The 23,043-nt window shown below is 33.9% G+C and overlaps 2 protein-coding genes across 4 annotated transcripts in view; one reads left to right on the top strand and one right to left on the bottom strand.

Moving 5' to 3' along the window:
- Window positions 1-23,043, top strand: part of APPL1 (adaptor protein, phosphotyrosine interacting with PH domain and leucine zipper 1) — a 34,025-nt gene that overhangs the window by 2,788 nt on the left and 8,194 nt on the right. For both annotated transcript variants that reach the window (XM_074344620.1, XM_074344619.1), the window contains exons 2-15: window positions 2,081-2,179; window positions 3,419-3,478; window positions 3,997-4,068; window positions 7,848-7,935; window positions 9,398-9,439; window positions 10,009-10,067; window positions 12,778-12,924; window positions 13,820-13,902; window positions 14,626-14,784; window positions 15,479-15,667; window positions 17,403-17,445; window positions 18,698-18,754; window positions 21,168-21,259; window positions 21,649-21,831. In XM_074344620.1, coding sequence (XP_074200721.1) covers window positions 2,081-2,179; window positions 3,419-3,478; window positions 3,997-4,068; window positions 7,848-7,935; window positions 9,398-9,439; window positions 10,009-10,067; window positions 12,778-12,924; window positions 13,820-13,902; window positions 14,626-14,784; window positions 15,479-15,667; window positions 17,403-17,445; window positions 18,698-18,754; window positions 21,168-21,259; window positions 21,649-21,831 — 1,373 coding nt within the window. The remainder of the gene's footprint in view (window positions 1-2,080; window positions 2,180-3,418; window positions 3,479-3,996; window positions 4,069-7,847; window positions 7,936-9,397; window positions 9,440-10,008; window positions 10,068-12,777; window positions 12,925-13,819; window positions 13,903-14,625; window positions 14,785-15,478; window positions 15,668-17,402; window positions 17,446-18,697; window positions 18,755-21,167; window positions 21,260-21,648; window positions 21,832-23,043) is intronic.
- Window positions 6,320-23,043, bottom strand: part of ASB14 (ankyrin repeat and SOCS box containing 14) — a 35,421-nt gene continuing 18,697 nt past the window's right edge. The window contains exons 10-11 of one of the 2 annotated variants that reach the window (XM_074344624.1): window positions 13,156-13,263; window positions 6,320-7,088 (exon numbers count right to left, since the gene is read on the bottom strand). In XM_074344624.1, the coding sequence (XP_074200725.1) occupies window positions 7,014-7,088; window positions 13,156-13,263 (183 nt within the window). In that variant the 3' untranslated portion in view covers window positions 6,320-7,013. Of the gene's footprint in view, window positions 7,089-13,155; window positions 13,264-19,303; window positions 19,895-23,043 lie in introns of those variants that run through there. The other variant, XM_074344625.1, reaches the window with a different exon arrangement.

The following is a 23,043-nucleotide window of genomic DNA, read 5'->3' as shown; positions in this document are numbered from 1 at the left end:
AAAAGAACACGTAAGATCTTTAAAAAAAAATCTTATCAATGATTTATCCATGCTGGAACTTTAAAAACAAACTCCAGTCCCAAATGGAGGCTTCTTTCTTTGGCATAATATGGAATACTCATAGATTATGAGACAGACTTTTTTAAAATTCATATTCTGACATCTCTTATATTGGGATGATATAACAGTTGATGATATTTTATTTGTAATTGCCTGAAAACGTACACATTTGGTTGTTTGTCTTAGTGGCATGACTGGCCAAGTGCAACCTTTCAATAAGCCACAACCACTTGAAGGATCCAGCTTGTTTGTGTCTGAAAATTTTCCTTTGACACCTGGTAACATGAAGCAAGTGCTACCATCAGAACTTGCTGAATGGGTATCACTGGTTTGGAAGAAAATACTGGGACAAAGGGAGAGTGCTTCTAAGAAATATTTATCACCTGTTCATGGCATAGAATAATACTGGATGAGAAAACATGGATAGTGATCACTCTTGTATCAAAAAAATGACTCAGAGGAGTTGAAATTTTAGCATCATATTTATGCAGCTTTTCTTTTTTGTGTTTATATGAGAATTACATATAAAACTTTGTCTAAAGGTCTGTTTCCATGAATATCAAGTAAAAACATCAAGACATAAGAAAACATTAAATCATAGCTTAATCGCCAGCATTGGTTTGTTTTAGTAGTATATAAAAATGTATATATCACAGTTGTATGTATTAGTATATAAATCACAGTGGATGCCATCATAGATTCAGTGAAATGGCACCATGTTGATGCATTTTTGTAAGATGTTAACTTTAAACAGTCATTATACAATGTTGAACTATTATTAGCTTTCGTAAGGAAGCTGTTTCAACTCTGGGGTTAAGAACATCTTTTTAATGTAATTCCACTACAGCGTTTTGCATAAATGTGTTATGTCTTGAGTTAGAATGATAATTTGGGGGAATAAAAAAACCTTAAGTGGCAGATCTATTTTTTTTTTTTTAGGAATGGAATTAGCCAAACATAATTTCATGATGCTTTCTTTGTTACATCTTAAAACAGCACTTGGAGAATGGGAATAGTGCACTAGGGCTAAAAGATAAAAAGATTCTGTCAGATGTAAATCTCTGGGGCATGTAGAGGACTGAGATAACATGGACTTCATATACTGGCATAATGATTTTGTGCTGCTTTTTCTTTTTTAAACCATATTGACTTAGCTTCCTCTTCTGAAAATAGGAAGCTAAGGAATAAGTTGACTTTTAAAAAACAACTTCTAAGACTGAGGCATAAATTAACTATTTGTAGAATAAAAGTACAAAGTTATCTTTTAGATTTTAAGCTGTAGTGATCTCAATAATTGTTGAAATTTAATTCTTCCTTTCCCTTTGGGATATAAGAAAGTGAACTTACCTTGCCTTGATATGTTGAGTTTCCTTATCTCTGATCCTTTTTGTTGACAGTCTTAACATTTTCTGACTGATGAGTTTTTACTCTTACAATTAAGGTAATTTTTACATGCTCCTGCTCATTGGGCCAAAAAAAAAAGCCTAACAATATGGCAATGTATAAAGAAGAATAAAAAATAACCCCAAATTCTGCACTCATAAAAAAACCTAATTAGCATTTTATAGGCCATATTGGGGAGGGGTACTGTAGTATTATTTTGGATTATGATGGGGAGGGGTTTGGAGGAGACCATTGGTAAAGACAAATAATCATGCTAAGTTACCCTGAAATAAGACATTTTAAATATTTATACATGGAATACTGTTAATTTAGCTTTGAATAATTCTGTTGATTTGTTCTTAGTTTAATATCAGACTTTTTAATTCATAAAAATACACTTTTGTAGTTTCTTCTAAGGTTTGTGTGACTAAGTTGGAAACTCCCTCTATTTTAATTAAGTGAAATTGAGAACAAAGAACCCTGACATCCTGGCATTACTATCAAAGGAGAGAAAATAGATTAAAACTCAGAATTATTAGAGCTCTAATATCTGAGGGTTTTTCCTTCCTTTAGGAAAAAGAAGTCCATCTGATTTTTATAGTGGTTAACATAAACTTACTGCTTTTATTTTATACAGACAAGGTCTTTACTGGGTGTATTTGAAGAAGATGCTACAGCTATTTCCAACTATATGAACCAGTTGTATCAAGCTATGCGTCGGATTTATGATGCACAGGTAAAGGGCTAAAGACTGACTCAGTGCATTTTTGAAATGAATCTTTAAGCCCATGAGGACAGAGATAGCGTCTGTCTTGTTTACTGGTACCTAGCCATGTCCAGGGCACACAGTAATAAATATTTGTTGAATGGATGTATGAACATTAAGTATTTTATATTACAGAGCTCACATTTCAATTACTAGTGTATAGTTTGTAGCACTACAAAAGTGATGAAGTTTGAAGCATTTGCCGCTTTCCCCTAAACACAGTATAAGGGCTTTCTTAATGAAACTCATGATAGTGATCTTTACCTAAGATCTAACTGAAAACCCCAAATTGTCACCAGTATTTTCTCTAATCATGCTTTTAATCTTATGGAATACATCCCCTCTCTGAGCAGAGGGTTTGAAAGTAGTTTACCTCTATCTTGTTAGAAGAAGGTACTAAAATTTGGATATAGCTCCAGGGTACCAGGAGATGAATTTAAAAAAGATATGACTAGGTTTTTTTGGTTGAACAGGCATAAGATTTGAGGCTCTGTTTATGTAAGTTAATTATAAGCCTTAATAGGAACCTGGGTTCTGTGATAAACTCTCTTTGGGATTAATTAAGTGTACAAGTTTCTTTTCTTTTTTTTTTCCTTCTCATTTTCTCTTCTTTCTGGACTCACATTTTCATTATGTACTTTAAAGTTGCTGTGATAGTTGTTTACTTTTTTTCCTAGAGTTAGGTCTCTCAAGAATTTGATTTCTGACCAGAGAATAATATGTAAAAGAAACATTACTTTTGTTTCTGGAAAAAAAAAAAAACCTTTAAATTAAAAAAGTATTTCTTTCATATGGCTACATTACTGTATTATAATGACTAGATCGACCACATTTTGGTTGTATGTTATTAAATGCTTATCATGGTCTAGTATCAGCATCTAGAGAGAGGGATCATCAGTCATCAGTGTAGAATCTTTTAAGATGTTGCTAAGATTATGTACAATTTACTTCTAGCTTTAAAGCTTTAACAGTTAGTTTTCATTAACTAAAAAGAAAGAGCACATACCTGGAACACTGCTGAATTTCTTGATGGTGTCTGTCTTAAGGTTTGAGTTTCCCTTCAAGTGCTTTTGTGGTAGCTTCCTTTCCAGTGTTTTAATGAGGGATTTGGAGAGCATGTTGTACTCTATTGAAGTGATAAAAGTGGCTTAAAACTTTTTTCTTAATCTTTAATATTGTGTTCATTTGAATGTTAATCTTTTCCCATAGAATGAATTAAGTGCTGCAACACACCTGACTTCAAAACTTTTAAAAGAATATGAAAAACAGGTACTGTACATCAACATTGTAAAAGTATTTAAAATATGCAGTGATACAGTATCTTTGTAGATAAACAGAATTTCTCATCAAGAATTCTAAGCCTTTTTGAATTCACAGAAGATAATTTTGATATGCCTTTGGAATTCCATTATGCACTTATATCTAATTTTAATTATTTAATGTTAGATACAGAGGTTATCTAGTTTACCCCTATTTTTTCACATGAAGAAACTGAAGCTTGCTCATGGTTACACAGCTGGTTAGTGGAGGAACTAGAACTAAACTTGTATCTTTGAACTTTCAGTATGGTGTGCATTCCTGTATACCCTGTTAATTGGTTACTTAGCAGATGTTTCAATTAATGTTTACTAATTATATGAATTATACTACTATATTAAAATGACATTTTTTAGAGCTTCTCAAAATTTTAGAAGTCTTCTGAAGTAATTTAAAACTGAAAATTATAATGTAACTCATGAAAGACATGCGGCATTGGACCTTTACCTCATCTCTGCTTTACTTTTCAGCGCTTTCCACTGGGGGGTGATGATGAAGTTATGAGTTCTACTTTGCAGCAGTTTTCAAAAGTTATAGATGAGGTGAATGCTTATTTTATTTTGCTAGAATAAGTTGTCTTATAATTAAGTTACTCAAGTTGTTTACCTTTATTGAGAACTTTTCTTATAATTATGTGAGTAAATTTCTATTATAAAGTATTACTATTTTAAGAAGTGTCTTACTTCCACATCTTGGTGGCTGTCTCATAAAAACAATACTTTGTCTGATTAAAACAAATTATTTTCAAGGAATAATCATATAGATGTGCTCTCTCTACTCTCAGTCCATGTAACATGCAACCTTTCATTGTGGTGTTTGATGTAGGCAGGGAGAGGAGTTAAGCTGTGAAGTAAAGTTCTCCTCTTCATGGTTTCTCTATTTTTAACATCAAGTAATGGAAGTTCATTAATCCTTCCATCTCAAACAGCCAATATCAATCCCTAATTTCTCTAACCAGTCATCAAAATAATTTAAAAAAGGCCTAGAAGCCAGGAGGAAGAAAGGTGGTGAGAAATATTTGGAGAATCCATAACTGTTTCCACTAGTGCAATGAAAGCTTTTCTTTTTACATGACCCATTAGGTAGTTCTGTCTTTTTAGTTTCTTAACTGGGAAAGTAATTTTTTGAAATATTTTAATAACTCATTTTAGCAAAATATTATATTAGATCAATATAAAGAAATAGTTATAGGAAATGGAATTTTTTTTATTGTGGTAAAATATACATAATATAAAATTTACCATTAATGATATTTCATACATTCACAGTGTTGTGCAACCACCACTGACGTTCCAGAATGGTTTTTGTCATCATCCCAAAGGAAACCCTGTGCCCATTAAGCAGTCACTCCCCCCTCCCCTCAGCTCCTGGCAATCACAAATCTGCTTTCTTGTCTGTATGACTTTTCCTGATTTGGATATTTCATACAAATGGACTCATACAATTTGTGGATTTTTGAATCTGTCTTCTTTCACTTGGTATAACGTTTTCAAGACTCATTCATGTTGTAGAAAGTATCAGAATTTCATTTCTTTTCTTCCTGAATAAAATTCTGTAGTATGTATACCACATTTTATGTATCCGTTCATTAGTTGACAGACAACTAGGCTGTTTTCCACCTTTTAGCTAATGTGAACAGTGCTAATGAGCATTCAAGTACAAGTTGTTGTGGTGGTGGTGGTGGTTGTTTTGAATACCAGTCTTCAGTTCTTCTAGGTGTATACCCAGGAGGGGGATTGCTGGATCATATAGTAATTTTATGTTTAGCTTTTTGAGAAACCGCCACACTATTCTCCACAACTTCTGCACAATTTTACATTCCTGCCGCTATTGTAGGAGTATTCCAGTTTCTCCACATCTTCATCAACACTTGATAGTTCATTAATTTTTTATTATACCCACTTAGAGGGCTATAAATTGGAACTGCATTGTAGTTTGTTTATTTTTATTGAAGTATAGTTGATTTAGAATGTTGTTAGTTTCTGGTGTACAGCACAGTGATTTGTTTAGACACATATATATAGTTAGACATGTATATAGTAGACTATATATATTAGACATATATATATATTAGACTATATATATATAGCTTTTCAGATTCTTTTCCATTATAGTTTATTACAAGATATTGAATATAGTTCCCTGTGCTATAGAGTAGGACCTTGTTGTTTATCTACTTTTTATATAGTACTTTGAATCTGCTAATCCCAAACTCCTAATTTATTCCTCCTCTTGCCTTTCCCCTTTGGTAACCAAAAGTTTGTTTTCTATGTGAGTCTTTTTCTATTTCGTCAATAAGTTGATTTGTATCATTTTTTAGATTCTACATATAAGTGATATCATATGGTATTTGTCTGATTTTCTTCACTTAGTATGATAATGTCTAGGTCCATCCATGTTACTGCAAATGGCATTATTTCATTCTTTTTATGTCTGAGTAGTATTACATTGTGTATATATACCATATTGTCTTTATCCATTCATCTGTTGATGGACATTTAGGTTGCTTCAGTGTCTTGGCTGTTGTAAATAGTGCTGCTATGAACCTTGGGGTGCATATATCTTTTCAAATTAAGAGTTTTCTCTGGATGTATGCCCAGGAGTGAGATGGCTGGATCATATGGTAACTCTGTTTTTAGTTTTTTAAGGAACCGCCATACTGTTTTCTATAGTGGCTGCACCAGTTTACATTCCCACCAACAGTATAGGAGGGTTCCCTTTTCTCCACACCTTCTCCAGCATTTATTATTTTGGACTTTTTAATGATGGCCATTCTGATTGGTGTAAGATGATACCTCATTGTAGTTTTGATTTGCATTTCTCTAATAATTAATGATGTTAAGCACCTTTTCATGTGCCTGTTGGCCATTTGTTTATCTTCATTGGAGAATTGCTTATTTAGGTCTTCTGCCCATTTTCGGATAGGGTTGTTTGTTTTTTGTTATTGAGTTGTATGAGCTGTTTGTATATTTTGGAAATTAAGCTCTTGTTGGTTGTGTTGTTTGCAAATATTTTCTCCCAGTCCATAGGTTGTCTTCATTTTGTTTATGGTTTCCTTTGCTGTGTAAAAGCTTTTAAGTTTGATTAGGTCCCCTTTGTTTATTTTTGCTTTTATTTCTGTTGCCTGGGAAGACTGATGATTTATGTCAGAGAATGTTTACCCTTTCAAAAAACCAGCTCTTGGTTTGATTTTTCATTTTTTAAATCTGTATTTTATTTATTTTGTCTCTGATCTTTATTATCTTCTTCCTTTTGCTGACTTGAGGTTTTGTTTGTTCTTTTTTTCTAATTCTTTTAGGTGGTAGGTTAGGTTGTTTATTTGAGATTTTTCTTATTTTTTGAGGAAGGCCACAATTACTATGAACTTACTTCTTAGGGCCGCTTTTGCTTTACCCCATAGATTTTGTATGGTTGTGTTTTCATTGTCATTTGTCTCAAGGTATTTTTAAATTTCCTCTTTGATTTCATCATTGGCCCATTGGTTTTTTTAAGTAGCATGTTGTTTAGTCTCTGTAGTTGTTGGTTTTCTTGTTTCTCTCTCTGGTTGATTTCTAGTTTCATGCTGTTGTGGTCAGAAAAAATGCTTCATTGTAGGTTTTTTTTTTTTTTTTTTTTTTTTTTGGGAGGGGGCAGTAATTAGCTTGCTTGCTTGCTTGCTTTATTTATTTATTTATTTATTCATTCATTCATTCATTCATTCATTCTAATGGACGTCCTGGGGATTGAACCCTGGACCTTGTGCATGCTAGGCACACACTCTATCACTGAGCTATACCCTCCCCCATTTCATTGTAGTTTTGATATGCATTTTCCTGGTGGCTAATGATGTTGAGCATCTTTTCCTATGCCTACTGGCCATATGTATATCTTTGAAGAAGTGTCTTTTCAGACCTTCACCCATTTTTAAATTGGGTTGTCTTTTACTACTGAGTTTAAGAGTTGTTTATTCTAAAGATTACAAACTCCTTATCAGATATGTGATTGGTAAACATTTTTCTTCCATTCTGTGGGTTGTCTTTTTATTTTCTTGATAGTATGCTTTGATGCTCAAATGTTTTTATTCTGATAAAGTGCAGTTTATATTTTCTTTTGTTGCTTTGGGTGTCATATCTAAGAAACCTTTACAAATCCAGGGTCATTCTGAGAATTTTAAATGGAATTTTTTTTGATTGCTAGATAACTATGTAATAATATAACATGATTTTTAGTGTTCTCTTATGTAAATGTATCGACCCCTGTTGACTAATTTTGTTTATTTCTCATAATGCTGATTAAATGTTTCTTTATAGTTATTTGGCCTTTTTGGTCTTTCTTTTACCAGCTTAGCTCTTGTCATGCAGTACTTTCAACACAGCTTGCTGATGCCATGATGTTCCCCATTACCCAGTTTAAAGAAAGAGATCTGAAAGGTATTGAAGTCAAGTTTATGTTTACTTTCATTACCTGTCAGAAGATCAGTGCTCGAAAATGTGTATTACTCTGCACCTTAACCATTTCTGACTACAGCATGTGGCACTTTTACTTTAATAAGTCACTAAACATTTATAGGAGCTCCTGCTAGATGTTAAACTAAATACTGAGGAATACTGATACAAGTAAGATAGGACTTTCCTTGAGAAAGCCCTGGGGAGACGGGCAAACAGATAGTTGTGATACCCTGTTGCTTATAATTAGAGATGAGCAAGGTGCTGTGGGGGCTCAGAGGAGGGGGTCAGAAAGGCTTCACCAAGGATGTGACAGCATTGAACAATAAAGAAGAATTTGCCAGGAGAAGAGAGTCACTGTTCTATTAGAGGGACTAGAAAGCACAAAGGTATGGATTGTAGAAGTACGTGGCTTGTTGACAATGACAGGAAATTCAGTGTAGCTGCAGTTTTGGGTTGTTGGGGCGCGGCAGGAGACAAATCTAGAAGTAGATCAGTTGGGACTAGATCATGCTAAAGAGGTTGGACTTGAGTTTATCAGCAAAGAAAAGCCAACAGGGGTCTTTAGGAAGTAGAGAGACACAATTCTTTTGTTTTTGGAGTAAGGAATAGAGTGGATTTGATGTCTGGGAGAAGGGATTAGGAAGTTTGAGAGTCTAGTGAGGTGTGACCAGGGCCTGAACTGGGACAGTGGCACAGGAGATGGAGATGTGTCAGTGGGCTGGAGTGGTGGGCGGTAGCGGGGCTGGCCCATCAAGCAATCCATGACTTGGTAGTTTGTGGTGGTTTTCCCCTCCCCATTTTGGATACTTAGGTGATAAAATGAGAGTTTTATAGACTTGGCTCTGTTTTCTCATAACTTACAATCTCAGACGATCATACAGACTTTTAAATAGACTATAAAGACATTGACTAGCTATCAGTGGGTGGTAAAGTATTAACATTATATGTAGAATAAAGACAAATGTATTTCAGAGATGGAATTAATATTTGTGGTGGTGATTCTCAAGAATGATCTTTTCTAAGGTCAAGAAGAAATAAGATCTCTTCTCAATCTAAGGGTACTGAGTATCATAATCTTATTAATAAAATGTACTTTGTTTCTCATTTAGCATTTGACTTATTAGAGTCAATATGAAAAAATCAGTCAGTTGAATTCTGGTACTAAATCAAAATATTTGTATAGCTTAGAATTCGCAATGGTTTTAAATTTTGTTTTTGTGTCTTATTACTAATTTGTGGCAAGTACATTTTCTGGTGGTGTAACTGTTGCTAATGATAATAGTAAGTGTTCCATAGGCAAGTTCAAACGCTAACTTTTTCACTTTGAATGTTGAAATTTTATTTGGAGTTTCAGTTAAGCTTAAATGTCATTTACTGTTTTCTAAACAGAATTTAAGATGGGTCATAAATATGCTAAACTGAAATTTTTCCTGAATTTTTCCAGAAATACTGACATTAAAGGAAGTGTTTCAGATTGCTAGTAATGGTAAGCTCTGAATATTTTACATAGTTTTTTCTAGTAATGACGCATTTCTTTATCAACACAAATCTGTGGCCAGATTTGATGTAATATTTGTAAAAAAAAAAAATGATCGTAATTAAAAGTTTAAGTGAATATTTTTAAAAATCAGTGTTGTTATTTTAGTTGCACTGTTTATGCTACAAGAAAAATTTTAAAAGAAATTAAATCTTGTGGTTTGTTATCTTCATAATACCTAAGGAGGGAATGTATTTTCCCTTCCTTATTTTCCTGTATATTCCATATTTTCTTTAATGAGCATTTGCTATTTTTGTACTAAAAAATACTTTAAAAAACTTTCAGTGGACTACAGTTTCCTTGGAATTAAATGTTTTTAACAAATTTAATAAGCAGAAACATACTTTAGGGGAAATTTGGCTGTAGAGAACATTTGGGTGGAATGATCACACAGTAAGGAATTCTTATTTTGCTTTACTATGTTTGTTGAAAGATGCACATGTGAAGACCATGTAAAGCACTTACAAGTTTTGCAAAGTTTTATTGTGTTGCTGTTAATAGTCATTTCTGTTTTCCAGATCATGATGCTGCGATTAACCGATATAGCAGATTATCAAAAAAAAGAGAAAATGACAAGGTGTGATACATACTTACTTTTTCAGTATCACAGTTAACAACTGTTTCATTAGGTGGTCTAGTTTTTCCTGTTTAAAATGGTAGCCAGTAGTTACTTTGTATGTTTTGCCATATTGCCCTTAGTTTATATTTTCCTTCTAGTTGTTTCAAAGCCTTTTTGTTAAATCAGTTATTAGACAATTAATAATTGTCTTTTTAAACAAAATATTTTCCTGCTGACAGAATTTTATAAGTAAACATAACTATTCAAGAAAAAAAAAATGTAACTGATGCCCAGGGTATGACATTGCCTCCTTTGCTTTGTATTTTGATAACACTGCATCGTATATATGTATTCAAAAGTGTCCTCTGAGATGCAGTGGTTAAAAAGTTGAATATTTACATATATGTTTAATGAAATTCTGTTATGAGAACTTTCTCATTTGTAAGGAATATATATATATATATTTGAATACTTCTATGAGTGAAATTCAGAAATACTACACTACATTTGAGGAGATACGTATTTGAGTAAAGAACAAAGAACAGAATGTTATGTTCATCTAGATGCTCCTTAAGATCATTCCTCTCTCAGTGCCTAATCCAAGACTTGGTGAGTAGGCCTCCACTAGATATTTGTGAGTGAGGTGATCTCTGTGCCTGGGAGTTGGTGTCTGCAGCCTTGGCTGCAGCTGCTGCGTGGGACACAGTGACCACTTGTGGGAATCCACACCCGGGTATGGTTTACCGTTCAACAGCTACTGTGACACAGAAAGGGAATGTTTCTCACACAAAATTCAGTACAAAGATCTGCTTTTCCATTTCTAATTTGAGTTCACTGATTACTTGATGGTGCAAGTATTAATACATAAATTTTGAGATCTACATTAGTTTGTTACTTTGCCATAGAGAAGTAGTTAAAGGTGCTAAGTATGAATTCTGATATATTTTACATTGCCTCTGGCTATTGCAGGTATTTTTAAAAACATTCTTCCACTAATTTCATTTAGTTGAAAAATTTATTGAGCACCTACTGTGTGGGGCAACAGTGTGAACAGGCTCCACTCCTACTCTCAGGGGGTGGATAATCTACATTTATCAAAGGCTTCCTGTGTGAAGGCATGCAGCTAGACCAGATGCCAGAGTACAAGGATGAAGAGAACACAAGAATTAACAGAGTTAAGTGCAGTAAAGAAGTCTTAACAAAATGCTGGGAAAGCACAGAGAGGGCAGCATATCTTTGGTGAGTTGGGAAAGGTTGCACTTTTAGGAGGTGCCATTTACACTGAAGATGAGTGGATGTCACTGGTTTGGGATTGGGGAGAGGGCATTTCTGGAAGGAAAAAGCCTTTGCAGAAGCACATTGTAGAGTCTGGAGAGTGTAAAGGTTCAGAGTCTTACTCTGAAGTAAGACTGCTGGGGGACTAACCTCACTCTGTGGCTTATTTTCTGAGGTTGTACACTATTCACTTAATTACAAGCCTTTATTTCTTTATTGAGAAAACTCAGTAGTTGTGAAGGTGAAACAAGAATGCATGTAGAGCACCTGACTTACAGCAATTATTATTTCTAGGAATAATTATTATGATAATGGAAAGATAATCATTTCAGTGTGTCTGGGACATAGGATGTATTTGGGGAGGCATGGCAGAACAACAAGAAGGAAGTTGGGGCCAGATTACTATGTTAATGACTGAAATGTGTATTAGAGGGAGTGGGCAGCCACCAGTGGGTTTTAAGTAAGTGAGTAACACCATGCAGTTGTTACAGAATAAAAAAACTAGTGGAAATGTGAAGGGGACAATGAAATTGGGAATCCAGTGAAAAGGTATGAGAATAGTTTGCAAGGTATTAGGAGAGTTTCAGCTAAGATTGTTACTGAAAGGAGAGGAAGGGATAGTTTTGGAAGATAGTTCATAAGTAGAATTGATAATACTTAAGATAGGAGGAGGAATAAAAAGTGGGTCCTAAAGTCCTTGGATGATGGGGTGCATCTAGGAAAATTTCAGAGAGCTAAGAAACAAAGTAGAGGAGCAGGTTTTGTGGGGGAAGATACTGTCTTTAGTTTTGTATGTTCCCAGCACATTCACACATAAAGAACCCATCTGGAGATCTGCTTCCTCTGACACTTGGGAGAGTCAGGGGCAGGAGATAAAAATTTGGGAGTCATTGGTAACTGGAATATTCTTGGTACTTGATGTGGTATTCTAAGGAAAGCAGGAAAAGAATGGGACAGTGTATTACATAATAGGTGCTCAATAAATACTTGTCATCTGCATACGAGAACTCAAGAGAGCACACATACTTTAAGTGTGAGTGCAGGAAAACAGCTACAAGCAGAGAGGGACATTAGGGAGAGAAGCAGAGAACCTGTAGGAAAGAATGGCATGCTGTGAACTGAAAAAGGTCAGAGATTAATGGTTAACACCAGACTGCTTTCTGCTTTTCCTCCATGTGGTAGACTTTTGCTGCCATTCTTAGCTCAGTTACTCTACCATTATAAGTTATGTGCAGAATTCTGCTTTTAACGTACATTTTTAAATAAAGTAGAGGATGGTAAAACAGGAAAACTATCTTAGCCAATATTCTGCAGATTTCTATCTGAAAATAAGAAAGGTATGCACAATTGCTGGTTATGCACCTTTTTCCTTGGGTAGGCTCTTCCTCTTAGTCATTATTAAAGATAATTAAAAGTAAATAAATAATAAGACTTCTAATCTTTTCACTCAAAGGTGAAGTATGAAGTAACAGAAGATGTCTACACTTCCAGAAAAAAACAACACCAGACCATGATGCACTATTTTTGTGCATTAAATACTCTTCAGTACAAAAAGAAAATAGCACTGTTAGAACCTCTACTTGGGTACATGCAAGCTCAGGTGAATACTGTACTGTGTTTTGGATTATAACTTGGGTTATATAGAACTTTGTAAGTTTGATTTTTATGTTAAATACAGGATATTACAAACTAAGGTCAAAATATTCATTTGTGTCTGTTTTTAAAGTACTTCAGAAAATGTCATCAGAATGCTATTTGAAGTAAGTTAGGGAGAATGGTTTTCCTTGCAGATGAAGCTTTCAAATATTTTAGGGTAAATGAAACCATTTACCTTGTATTTAGAAGTAATCACAGGTGGGGACAGGGACCAGAAAGCTAAATGAATTCTGGAGTTACTCCTGTTGCTGGAGTTTCCACTCACTCCTGCTTCATAATAGATCTGAAAGAGAATGGACAGGTTTGAGTTTGTCTCATGTTCCTTCCATACTTCCTGAGTTAGAAATAATAGATGAAGTTCAAAGTATTCCAAGAGGTGTGCATCAGGAAGGAAGCTAGGAAACTAAATTTGAGTAACATAAAATGAAATGGCAGTCCCTTAAAAAGCAAGAATTTAAAGAAATTTGAATATTCTGTCAAATATGAGTGTTTATTATTCCTCAGATATAAAACTTATCTTTGAAGTAAACATGAAATAGTTTATCCATATGACTTACTTGAAATGTTTTAAAATATATTTTCCAGTTTAAAAAACTTGCATACCATATGCATGTATTAATATAGGAGGATGCACAGTGAAATTTAAGAGTAATTTCTTCATTGGCTCTGTGCTCAGTAGAAGTCATTATGAACTACAGCCTATTTTTACACAAATGAGAATAATCCTTTGTCTTTTACTTAACCATGTATCTTGGCAATTGTTTATATGATTCCCTCTAAGTATTTTGTTTGTGTGTTTCTGTTGTTCAACCTTCTACTCCCACATCCTCTTGCCCCAGATAAGTTTCTTTAAGATGGGTTCTGAAAATCTCAGTGACCAACTGGAAGAATTCTTAACTAATATTGGAACAAGTGTACAGAAGTAAGTATTTTCTTCCTTAAAAAATTTCAGACGAAATTATGAGAATGATAAGTTGACAGCTAAATGCCATAACCTAAAAATATTTACTACTTAATTTCTAAGGGGCTGTTTTCCCTCCATCAGATTGTTTCTCTAGTGGCTTGTGGATGCTGCTTGGTTTTTTTCACCATCTTTTCCACAGAATATGAACTCTGAATTTCACAGTGGTTGTGGACTGTCAAATATAATGGTATTTTATTGATTCTAAACTATGAATATAACAGACACATAACAGTAACTATAAGTGAATTATCTTCACAGTTATCTGAATTGTAGGGTATGGATGGGAGATTACCAAATAAATCTTGCTTTCCAAGCCATGAAAGTTTAGAGAGTGAGCAGTTCTAATCAAGTTCAAAAGTCTGAGCAGTGATGTAGTTAATCTGAGGTATGAAGGGAGATGAAAATGATTGTTGTTTTAAAGGCATAGGACAGAGCAGTTTGAAAATTCCTCCAAAGTCAGGCATTCAGTGTGACTTCATTAGTTTTGGAATTTAGTATTGTTTCCAAAATATCTAAGTTTCAAATAAAATATAAAGCTGCTTTATAATATGTTCATGTTGCTTTAACCACCCATGCCACTGCTGTTCTCTGTAAGAAAATATTTTCAGAACAAATATATAGATGAATGTGATCGATAAAGAGTTGTCTGTGTGGTTGGTAATAATCTGTTCTCTCTGTTAGTGTTCGCAGGGAAATGGACAATGATGTAGAGACCATGCAGCAGACTATAGAGGATTTGGAAGTAGCCAGTGACCCCTTGTATTTGCCTGACCCGGATCCCACAAAATTTCCTGTCAATCGTAACTTAACCCGAAAGGCTGGCTATCTTAATGCTAGGAAGTAAGAAAACTGTTGTTATTTTCACATATTGTATATCATTTAGGGTAACAGCAGGTGAATATAATACATAATTGATATATTCTCCAAATGGTTTTGGTTTTACTAATGTTGAATCTTTTCAGTTAGTGGTATTAGTATTTATGCCAACTTTTTGACAGATGAGGTTCATGAGTAATTTTCAAAAGTAAAATTCTATTATATATTTCCTGAATAATTTAGAATTATTTTAAAAAGTGAAACCAATTTGAGTTGAAATAAATCCAGCATAACAAATGAATGCTATTAAACATCATTTATCATACTTTAAAATATCTGTAATTACACCATCAAGTCAAATTTTAGTTTTTACTTGAAGATAGGATAAAACAAGTTAACCCTAGCAGTAAAATAAATCCTTTTGTTTTGAATGTATTCCCTTGAAAGTTGGACTGTATATCTTGTGGTGCATCATCATAACACCTGCAATTTGATAATTGCCAGCCTTGTTTTGGAAATGTATATGCACACACACATACAAGTGGGTTGGCCTATGTGAATTTATTTTAGAGACTGAAAACCTGATGTTTATATTTTCTAGGCACCTTGGTGCTTTTTTGTAAGGTGATTCTTTATGATGTGCTTTATCTTGTGTCTGGCTTATGATGAGATTTCAGGTATGTTGTTATTAAAGAGTGAATGTACTTTCTTCATTTAGTAAAACAGGCTTGGTGTCATCTACCTGGGACAGACAGTTTTACTTCACGCAGGGTGGAAACCTAATGAGTCAGGCCCGAGGGGATGTAGCAGGAGGCCTGGCCATGGACATAGACAACTGTTCAGTAATGGCTGTGGACTGTGAAGACAGGAGATACTGTTTTCAGATCACTTCTTTTGATGGAAAAAAGTTAGTATTTTCCCCTACTATTAAAAAAATCTGTCCTATTTTAAACTACTGAAATGCAGGATATTTCCTTTTCATTTGGACACTGTATAGATATTATAGAATTATTATGTATTAACATAATTTTCTTCTTAATGCTGTAGAAACTAGTTGAATTTTCCTTTTTGACTTGGTTAAATGGTATCTTAATATTTTGAGGTTGTCAAAGCAGGGGATATAAGGTAATAACCTGTGGTTTCAGCTTAAAAAACCGATCACTGAAAATCCAGCATGGTTTGGGGAAGGCAGCACAAATCAGTGTAAAGAGCCCCAAACTTGGGGCCATAAAGTTCAAATTATGCATCCACTACCTGCTGGATGGTCTTAAGACAAGTTACCTAGCCTTCATTTTTCTACAAGTAAAATGGGGGTGAGGGATTCTAATCTCCATTTTGTAAACTGTTATGAAGAATAGCAATCTAACATATGTAATGTTCCCAGCATGTAGGAAGTAGTAACAATGTTATTTTTAAGTGTTAATCAAATATTTCTGATCAGATTAATTTCTTAAGCCATTAATGTTTATATTGCCATTTTTAGAACTTCTATTACCTTTACATTAAATAAGAATCTGTAGAGTAGCTTTTAGAACAAATTTTTTAAAAGCATATAAAAATGTAAAATGGAGTGTGAAAAAAAAACTATAATCTGACTAACCAGAAGCAACAATGAACTTTATGGTCAGTTGCCTTACAGTTTTTATTTTTTATTCTTAGCACATTTCTTAAATAGTTAAGGAAATACTGTATATATCATTTGGGTCTGTATCCACATATTAAAAGCTTTTTATAATGGTTACATTATAATTCCCTAAGGATGTACGCCATAATTTAAAATTTTTCCTACGTTTAAGTTACCTGCAGTTTTCCTGTTTAATTAAAATATTGTTTGGGTCTTTCTTACTGTTCAGAAGCAGCTTCCAGGTTCCCTGAAAGTCATTTCCCCCCTAAATTTATGTACATTAAGATGTCATGGCCCATTATGTTTTATCAAAATGTGTAGTTCATCTTCCAAATATAAACACATAATGAATGTCAATTAGTGTGTGTCATTTATCACACTGGAAGAGCCTGTGTTTATTTGTCAAAATTACCAAATGGTTAATGTTACTGCACATACTTGCATTTTTGTATTTTCAGTTTTTTGCTAATGCTTAACATAATTTCCCATTTCACATTCCTGGTATGATTCAAAATCAGTGAAAAATTTTCTAAGTTTAAAATATTAACATCAAGAAAAATTATCCCTATGTTAATGATAATATATTTGAAAATTTTTAAACTGTATTCAAGGACAAATAATAAGTAATGAAGTAAAACTAGTGTTTTATATTAGGACCACTGATTTATGTGTGAAGTATATATGAAGTGTCAGAAAGTTGAAACGTATTGTCTTAGTTGCAGTGTACCTTTGTTACAGGCTGTCTCTGAAAACCAGCATATTTCTTTTTTGGTACATCTTGGCATAGATAGACAAAATCAAGAGTTGTTAAAATCTGAGTCCTTATGCCTTTGGTAGTCTCCTTTCCCTAAGATACTGGTTGGTTGTGTGTTTAGGGTTTTTTGTTTGTTTTGATACTGATTGGTTTTATGTGTACCTTTAAAGATAAAAAATTTCTTACCTCATGTTAAAAGCACTTTAGAAAAAAGTTGGATTTTCCTTTTTGACTTGGTTAAATGTCATCTTTTTTTTTCTTCAGATCTTCAATTTTGCAAGCAGAGAGTAAAAAGGACCATGAAGAGGTAAAATTTTACCTACTTAATTTCTTTAGCATCATCTTAAGATATTTTTCTGATGACAAAGCACATATTGATGTGTTCATTATAGAAATTTGGAAAATCCTATTTAATTAAAAAATTTTTTTCATAAAAATCTGTTGTTCTCAAGCAGCATTCTTAAGTTACACACAGAATTTTATAACTGGACCTGTAAGGAGAGAACTTAGAGATCATCTCTCGCTGTCTTTTTAAGAGCTCAAATTCCAAAATGACCTTATGACGGTTGCTTTCTGGCAGGCTGTTAGTATCATGAGGCGAGAGTTCAGTTCATTCCCTTCTCTTACCAAATCTCTGAGACAGTATTTGCTGCATTAAGAGCACAGTGGCAGCAGGTGTAGCATGGCAGGAAGCAATTAAAGCTTAAAACCTCAGGGAAATGAAAGACAGGAAAACAAAAATTTGGGAGTGTCTTTTCTTGCTTGTGAGTCTTTTATTCTTGGCTCCATTTTTACTTCTAGTACACCAAGTATGGAAGGTAAGTTACTACCAAGAACTGACACTTCAAAAACTTTGTCTTGAGAAATCTTCAATGAAAATGTACTATAGGTTGGTTTTGAGCCATTTTATCTGGTATTATAATTGTGTTGGTAAAAGACAAGGTTAGAAATTATGTAGAGATCAACTTTTATGTACTTCTTATTAAAAAGGGTAGGTATTAAAACTTGCTTTTGGTCTCTGAAGAACAGAGACGTATGTCTGCTCTTTGCAGAGTTTACCAGAGTATTAAGTTAGTTTTGTGAGACGCTTCACGCACTGGCATCCTTGAGAATGAAGCAAAAGATGTGGGGCAGAGAGTGTTTTCTGTGTTATTTATAAACCTGAAAGGGAAGTATGTAAAATGCATTCACAAGGAATATATTTAGCTCTTAACTTTTTTTTACATCAGTGTTAATCATGGTATCTGAGTCCAGACTGTCTTATTTGGTGGGGATTAAAGGGGGATGTGATATAAAAAGATAAATATAGACTATTAAATTATAATTTAACATGATAGCAATATTCTTATTTCCTTGTATGAAATTGGGATTTAAAAATAATATGTTCAGTGCTCTGTAATACACTCAAATATATACATCTTATGTAGATAGGAAGGTATTTACAAGAAAGTATGTTACTTCTAATGAAACTTCTGTGTCAGTTAAATATTGAACATTGTTTTAGAAGAGAAGCATTGTAGAAAAAGTATTAATCATATTTCTGTTTTTTCCCCTTACAGTGGATCTGTACAATAAATAACATATCTAAACAAATATATTTAAGTGAAAACCCAGAGGTAATATTTTTATTTTATGGTATCCAGATCTGGCAAAATTGAATAATTCTGTGGCTTATATGGCTTTTATTAATTATTGTATTTTCTCAAGTTCTGTAATCTTTTAATTTGCCCTTGAATGGGTAGCTTTAATATATCATGTATAGAATGAGTATCTGGTCTTCCTAGAACAGTAAATTATTTCAAAAGGTGCTGAAATTAGTCAACCAACAAATATTTACTGAGCATTGACCTTGTATTTAGCACTGTGTTGAGCACCATGGACTAAGGGGATACAGAAGAAAAATAAGCCATGGCCTCAGCCCTCCTGGAGCCCATGTGTGTGGGAAGACAAACTAAAACTTTAACATGTCATATAAATCAGCATGTAATTGAAAGTGTATGGTGGTGACTAAAAGCTAAAGATTCGAGAACATTAAAATCAGTATGGACTTCAGTTTTAGAGAAAACTCTGTGGAGACGGTAGAAACCTGAGCTGGGTAGGATTTGTCCATATTTTGAGGAAAAGATAAGACGTTGCAGATAAGAGAATAAAAACAAAAGCACAGATGCGGAAATGATGGGTTTATGAAACAAGTTGTGTAATTAGAATTGAAGGTTCTTGCTGGAGAATAGTAGAACTGAAAGGTACATACAGATCACCTGCAGATCTTGGTAAAATGCATATTATGTTTCAGTAGGTCTGGGGTGTGGCAGCCTGAACTTCAAGTTTTGCCAGTTACGCTTTGAGTAGTAGCAAGAGTATCAGATCAGATGAGCTCAGCCATGTAGGCACAGCTGTAGATGCAGTCCAAACATACAGACAGAACCCAGGGGTGCAGAGAACTCTGGAAGGAATCAAGTGGGCCCATACTGCAGTATAGTTGGGGGAAGACTTGGTTTAAGAAAGGAGCCATTTGACCTCTGCCAGTCTTGATGAGTCCAGCTAGGTTGTGAACCCGGCTGCCTCCCAGGGCTGTTCAGGGTTGATGGTGCAGGCTGATGATTTCAGTTGAGGCAGAGCAGGGCTATTTTCTCTAGGAAGCCCTCATCCTTCTAACTGTTGTTGATGTAGGTTGATTAGAAAGGAGTGTCTGGGTACATGTAGGAGGCCATTATCATAGTTCAGGCATGAACTGAGGGTCTGAAAAGGGTGGTAACCTGAGGGAAGAGAGAAGAGTGAGTCATTGAAACAGGTAAAAAGAAATTGACTGCACTAGAGTTAGTAACTGACTGACTGATGTAAAGGATGAAGAAACTGACTGATGCAAGGATGGAGACAAATTAAAGATGACTTCTAGGTTTTAAGCCTGGATGAAGAGAAGAATAATTTGGAAAAGAAGAGTTCTGTTGTTATAACGGTTTAGAGGTATCAGCCAAGACATGTATGATTTAGATGCCTAGGGAAACGTTTTGAATCAAAGAAACAAAATCTCATCACCTCCAAAAATTAGTAATTTCTTTTAGTTTTATAATCTTAGGAATTTCATCTAAGAAAATCAGTGGAGGAGTCTTTTGCTTTTAGTAACTTGATCTCCTGCCAGTCTAGCTTTTCCTTCCTGTTATGTCATTTGGAAACAGCAAAAAGTAAAATGCAAGTTAGATGACTTGTTAATACCTAGAGAATACATGGAGAATACAGTGTTTGGATTTGAATAATTCAGGCTTATTATGCTTCCTACCAATTATCAGAAGTCTAAGTTTTAGTATTTTCCTCATTGTCCAGAACTATTTTATCTATATTAATGAGAGAAGAAATTTTGATTAATTTGTGCTATTGTCTCATACTTTTGCTAACTATAAGACATAGAAGTACAAAGAATGTTTTGTGATTATTTTTTCTAATGTAAATACTATTTTATTTAGCTAGTGTTTTAAATAAAACAATGTTTTAAAATATTGCTTATGGAAAGCTTTTTTCAAATTTGGCCTGAAAATATCCATGATAACTTTATCAATTAATAAATATATAGATATTTCTGAGCATAAATATATTCTGGAAAATTATGAAAACATCAGCATCATATATAATACTTCAATATTTTGTGCCTATTGCCTACCCCTTTTAAATTTCTTTATTTGGAAAATTTAGAGTCCCCATATGCTAGGCACTGTACTAGGTGCTAGCAGTACACCCTGTAATCCAAAAAATCTGGCAGTGAAAAATTTAAAGAAAAAATATTTCCTATTATGTATATTAGTAGAAGAAAATCAGATTTTCCTCCTAGATTTACAGGAAGTAAGAGGAAACTTCAAGTATAATATTGTGAAGTTAATTATGTATCTTAATATTAAGACAGGACAATGTAGAACTACTTTAGTCACTTGTTTGCATTTTAAGTGTGACTCAAGAACATTCTGATAATTCAGAAAGTTATATTTAAACTTTTGGTTTTCTTGCTTTACTAATTAGTCCTTTTGAAAAAAAAAATAGGAAATTGCTGCGCGAGTAAATCAGTCAGCTTTGGAAGCTGTCACTCCTTCCCCATCTTTCCAGCAGAGGCATGAGAGCCTGCGGCCAGCAGGGTGAGTTACCAGACTGGGGGTTATTTAAAGAATTATATGGGCTATTGAAAGTGTTAGTGAACATTTTGATTTTAGCAGTGCTACTTACATTAGTATGAAATAGTTCGAGAAAATGTGTCTTCAAAGTGGTAAATTTACCAGCCAGAGTGCTAAATAAAGATGCCAAATTTCCCTAGTGTTTATCTCTAGGTTGAAGTGATTTATGTTTCTGAGTTTAGTAATTGGAAAGAAAGAAGTCTTTTGATTAAGTAGCTATGATTTGGGATTGTGTATATTGAAACTTACTCTCTTTACTGACTTATAAAATTGTATTTTCTTTTCTCATAGATGGTGTTCAGTTTCCAAAAGAGAAAATTAAATGCAATGCCTTTTTGTTTTCTTCTGCTTAGACCATCTCGGCCGCCAACAGCTCGAACCAGCAGTTCAGGATCCCTAGGATCTGAGTCCACAAATTTGGCTGCCCTCTCTCTAGATTCTCTGGTTGCTCCAGACACTCCAATACAGTTTGACATCATTTCTCCCGTGTGTGAAGATCAGTCTGGCCAGGCAAAGGCCTTTGGCCAGGGAGGCAGGTGGGTGGTAGCATCATAGAAATTCTGGTCTGTGCTCTGTAAGGCTTACGGTTCTGTTTCTTCAGTTGAGAGTCTTCTCTCTGTATCTTGTGTATCAGCTATGTTTTACTTTCTTTTAACTACCTAACATAATTTTGATAGTTGGAGTAGAACCATGTAGGTTCTCTCTTTGTTTTCTGCCTCAGTTAAATCAGTTAAGATAATTTGGTTTTAAAAATATTTAATTCTGAATTGCTTATTAGATCTACTTCTAAGGTATTTTACTAAAGAAAGTTGATAGTCCTATCTTTAGGTCATGACAGTATTTTAAAAATTCTTGAGAGTAATACATGTGCTATTGGTTTATTAGAAAATATTATCCTATGTCAGAATAAGAAATTTCCAGGAAGGTACTAAAATATCATACTATAAATTATTAATCACCTTTTGTTTATATAATGAGAAATCTTTGTCAAAGCAATTAAAATTTTTCTTTGTGGATGAAGGAAATGTAACTTTAGGCAAAACATTTATTAAGTAGGTTGAACACCTAATAAATTGATAAGGTAGTAATTTGGATACACATGGCTGTGACCAAGAAAAGGCACTTTACATTTGATCACAGAAATATACTTAGAATTTGATACAATAGGTCAGGCATGTTTTAGAGGGATCATGTTATTTTAAAACCAGTGTTATTTAGAATCACTTAGCTCTCTGCCTACAAAACCCACTTTGAATTGTACTTGTTTTCCTTCACTGTGGGTGTGCCAAAAGCCAAGCACACTAAGGAGAGAGGGAGCTTCCATCTATGGGTGGCCTTTCTTCCTGTATTCTGTTATTTGTGCTTTGAGAAACTCAGGTTTAAAACTAGGAAATGTTCACATTATCATAGTTAACTTGTGACACATACTTAGAGAACCTAAGGAAAGATTTTTCACAATCCCAGGAAACCCTTTGTATTTTTCTCAAGTAGTTAAAATTGAAGCTAAATCAGCCGTTATTCTGTCCTAGTTTATTTAAATTCAAGAATTTTTGCAACATGGTTTATTATGATGTTGATTTGTGTGTGTGTGTGGCTAAACATCCAATCCATCCGCATCTTCTATTTTTATTTATTTATTTATTTATTTTTGGCAGGGGGAGGGGGAGTAGTTAGCTTTATTTATTTATTTTAATGGCGGTTTTGGGGATTGAACCCAGGACCTCGATCATGCTAAGCGCTTACTCTAC

Source organism: Camelus bactrianus, chromosome 17, assembly GCF_048773025.1.
Source record: "Camelus bactrianus isolate YW-2024 breed Bactrian camel chromosome 17, ASM4877302v1, whole genome shotgun sequence".
NCBI classification, from domain to species: Eukaryota; Metazoa; Chordata; class Mammalia; order Artiodactyla; family Camelidae; genus Camelus; species Camelus bactrianus.
The sequence above is the reverse complement of the archived record's forward strand: the minus strand, read 5'-3'. Positions and strand labels throughout refer to the sequence as shown.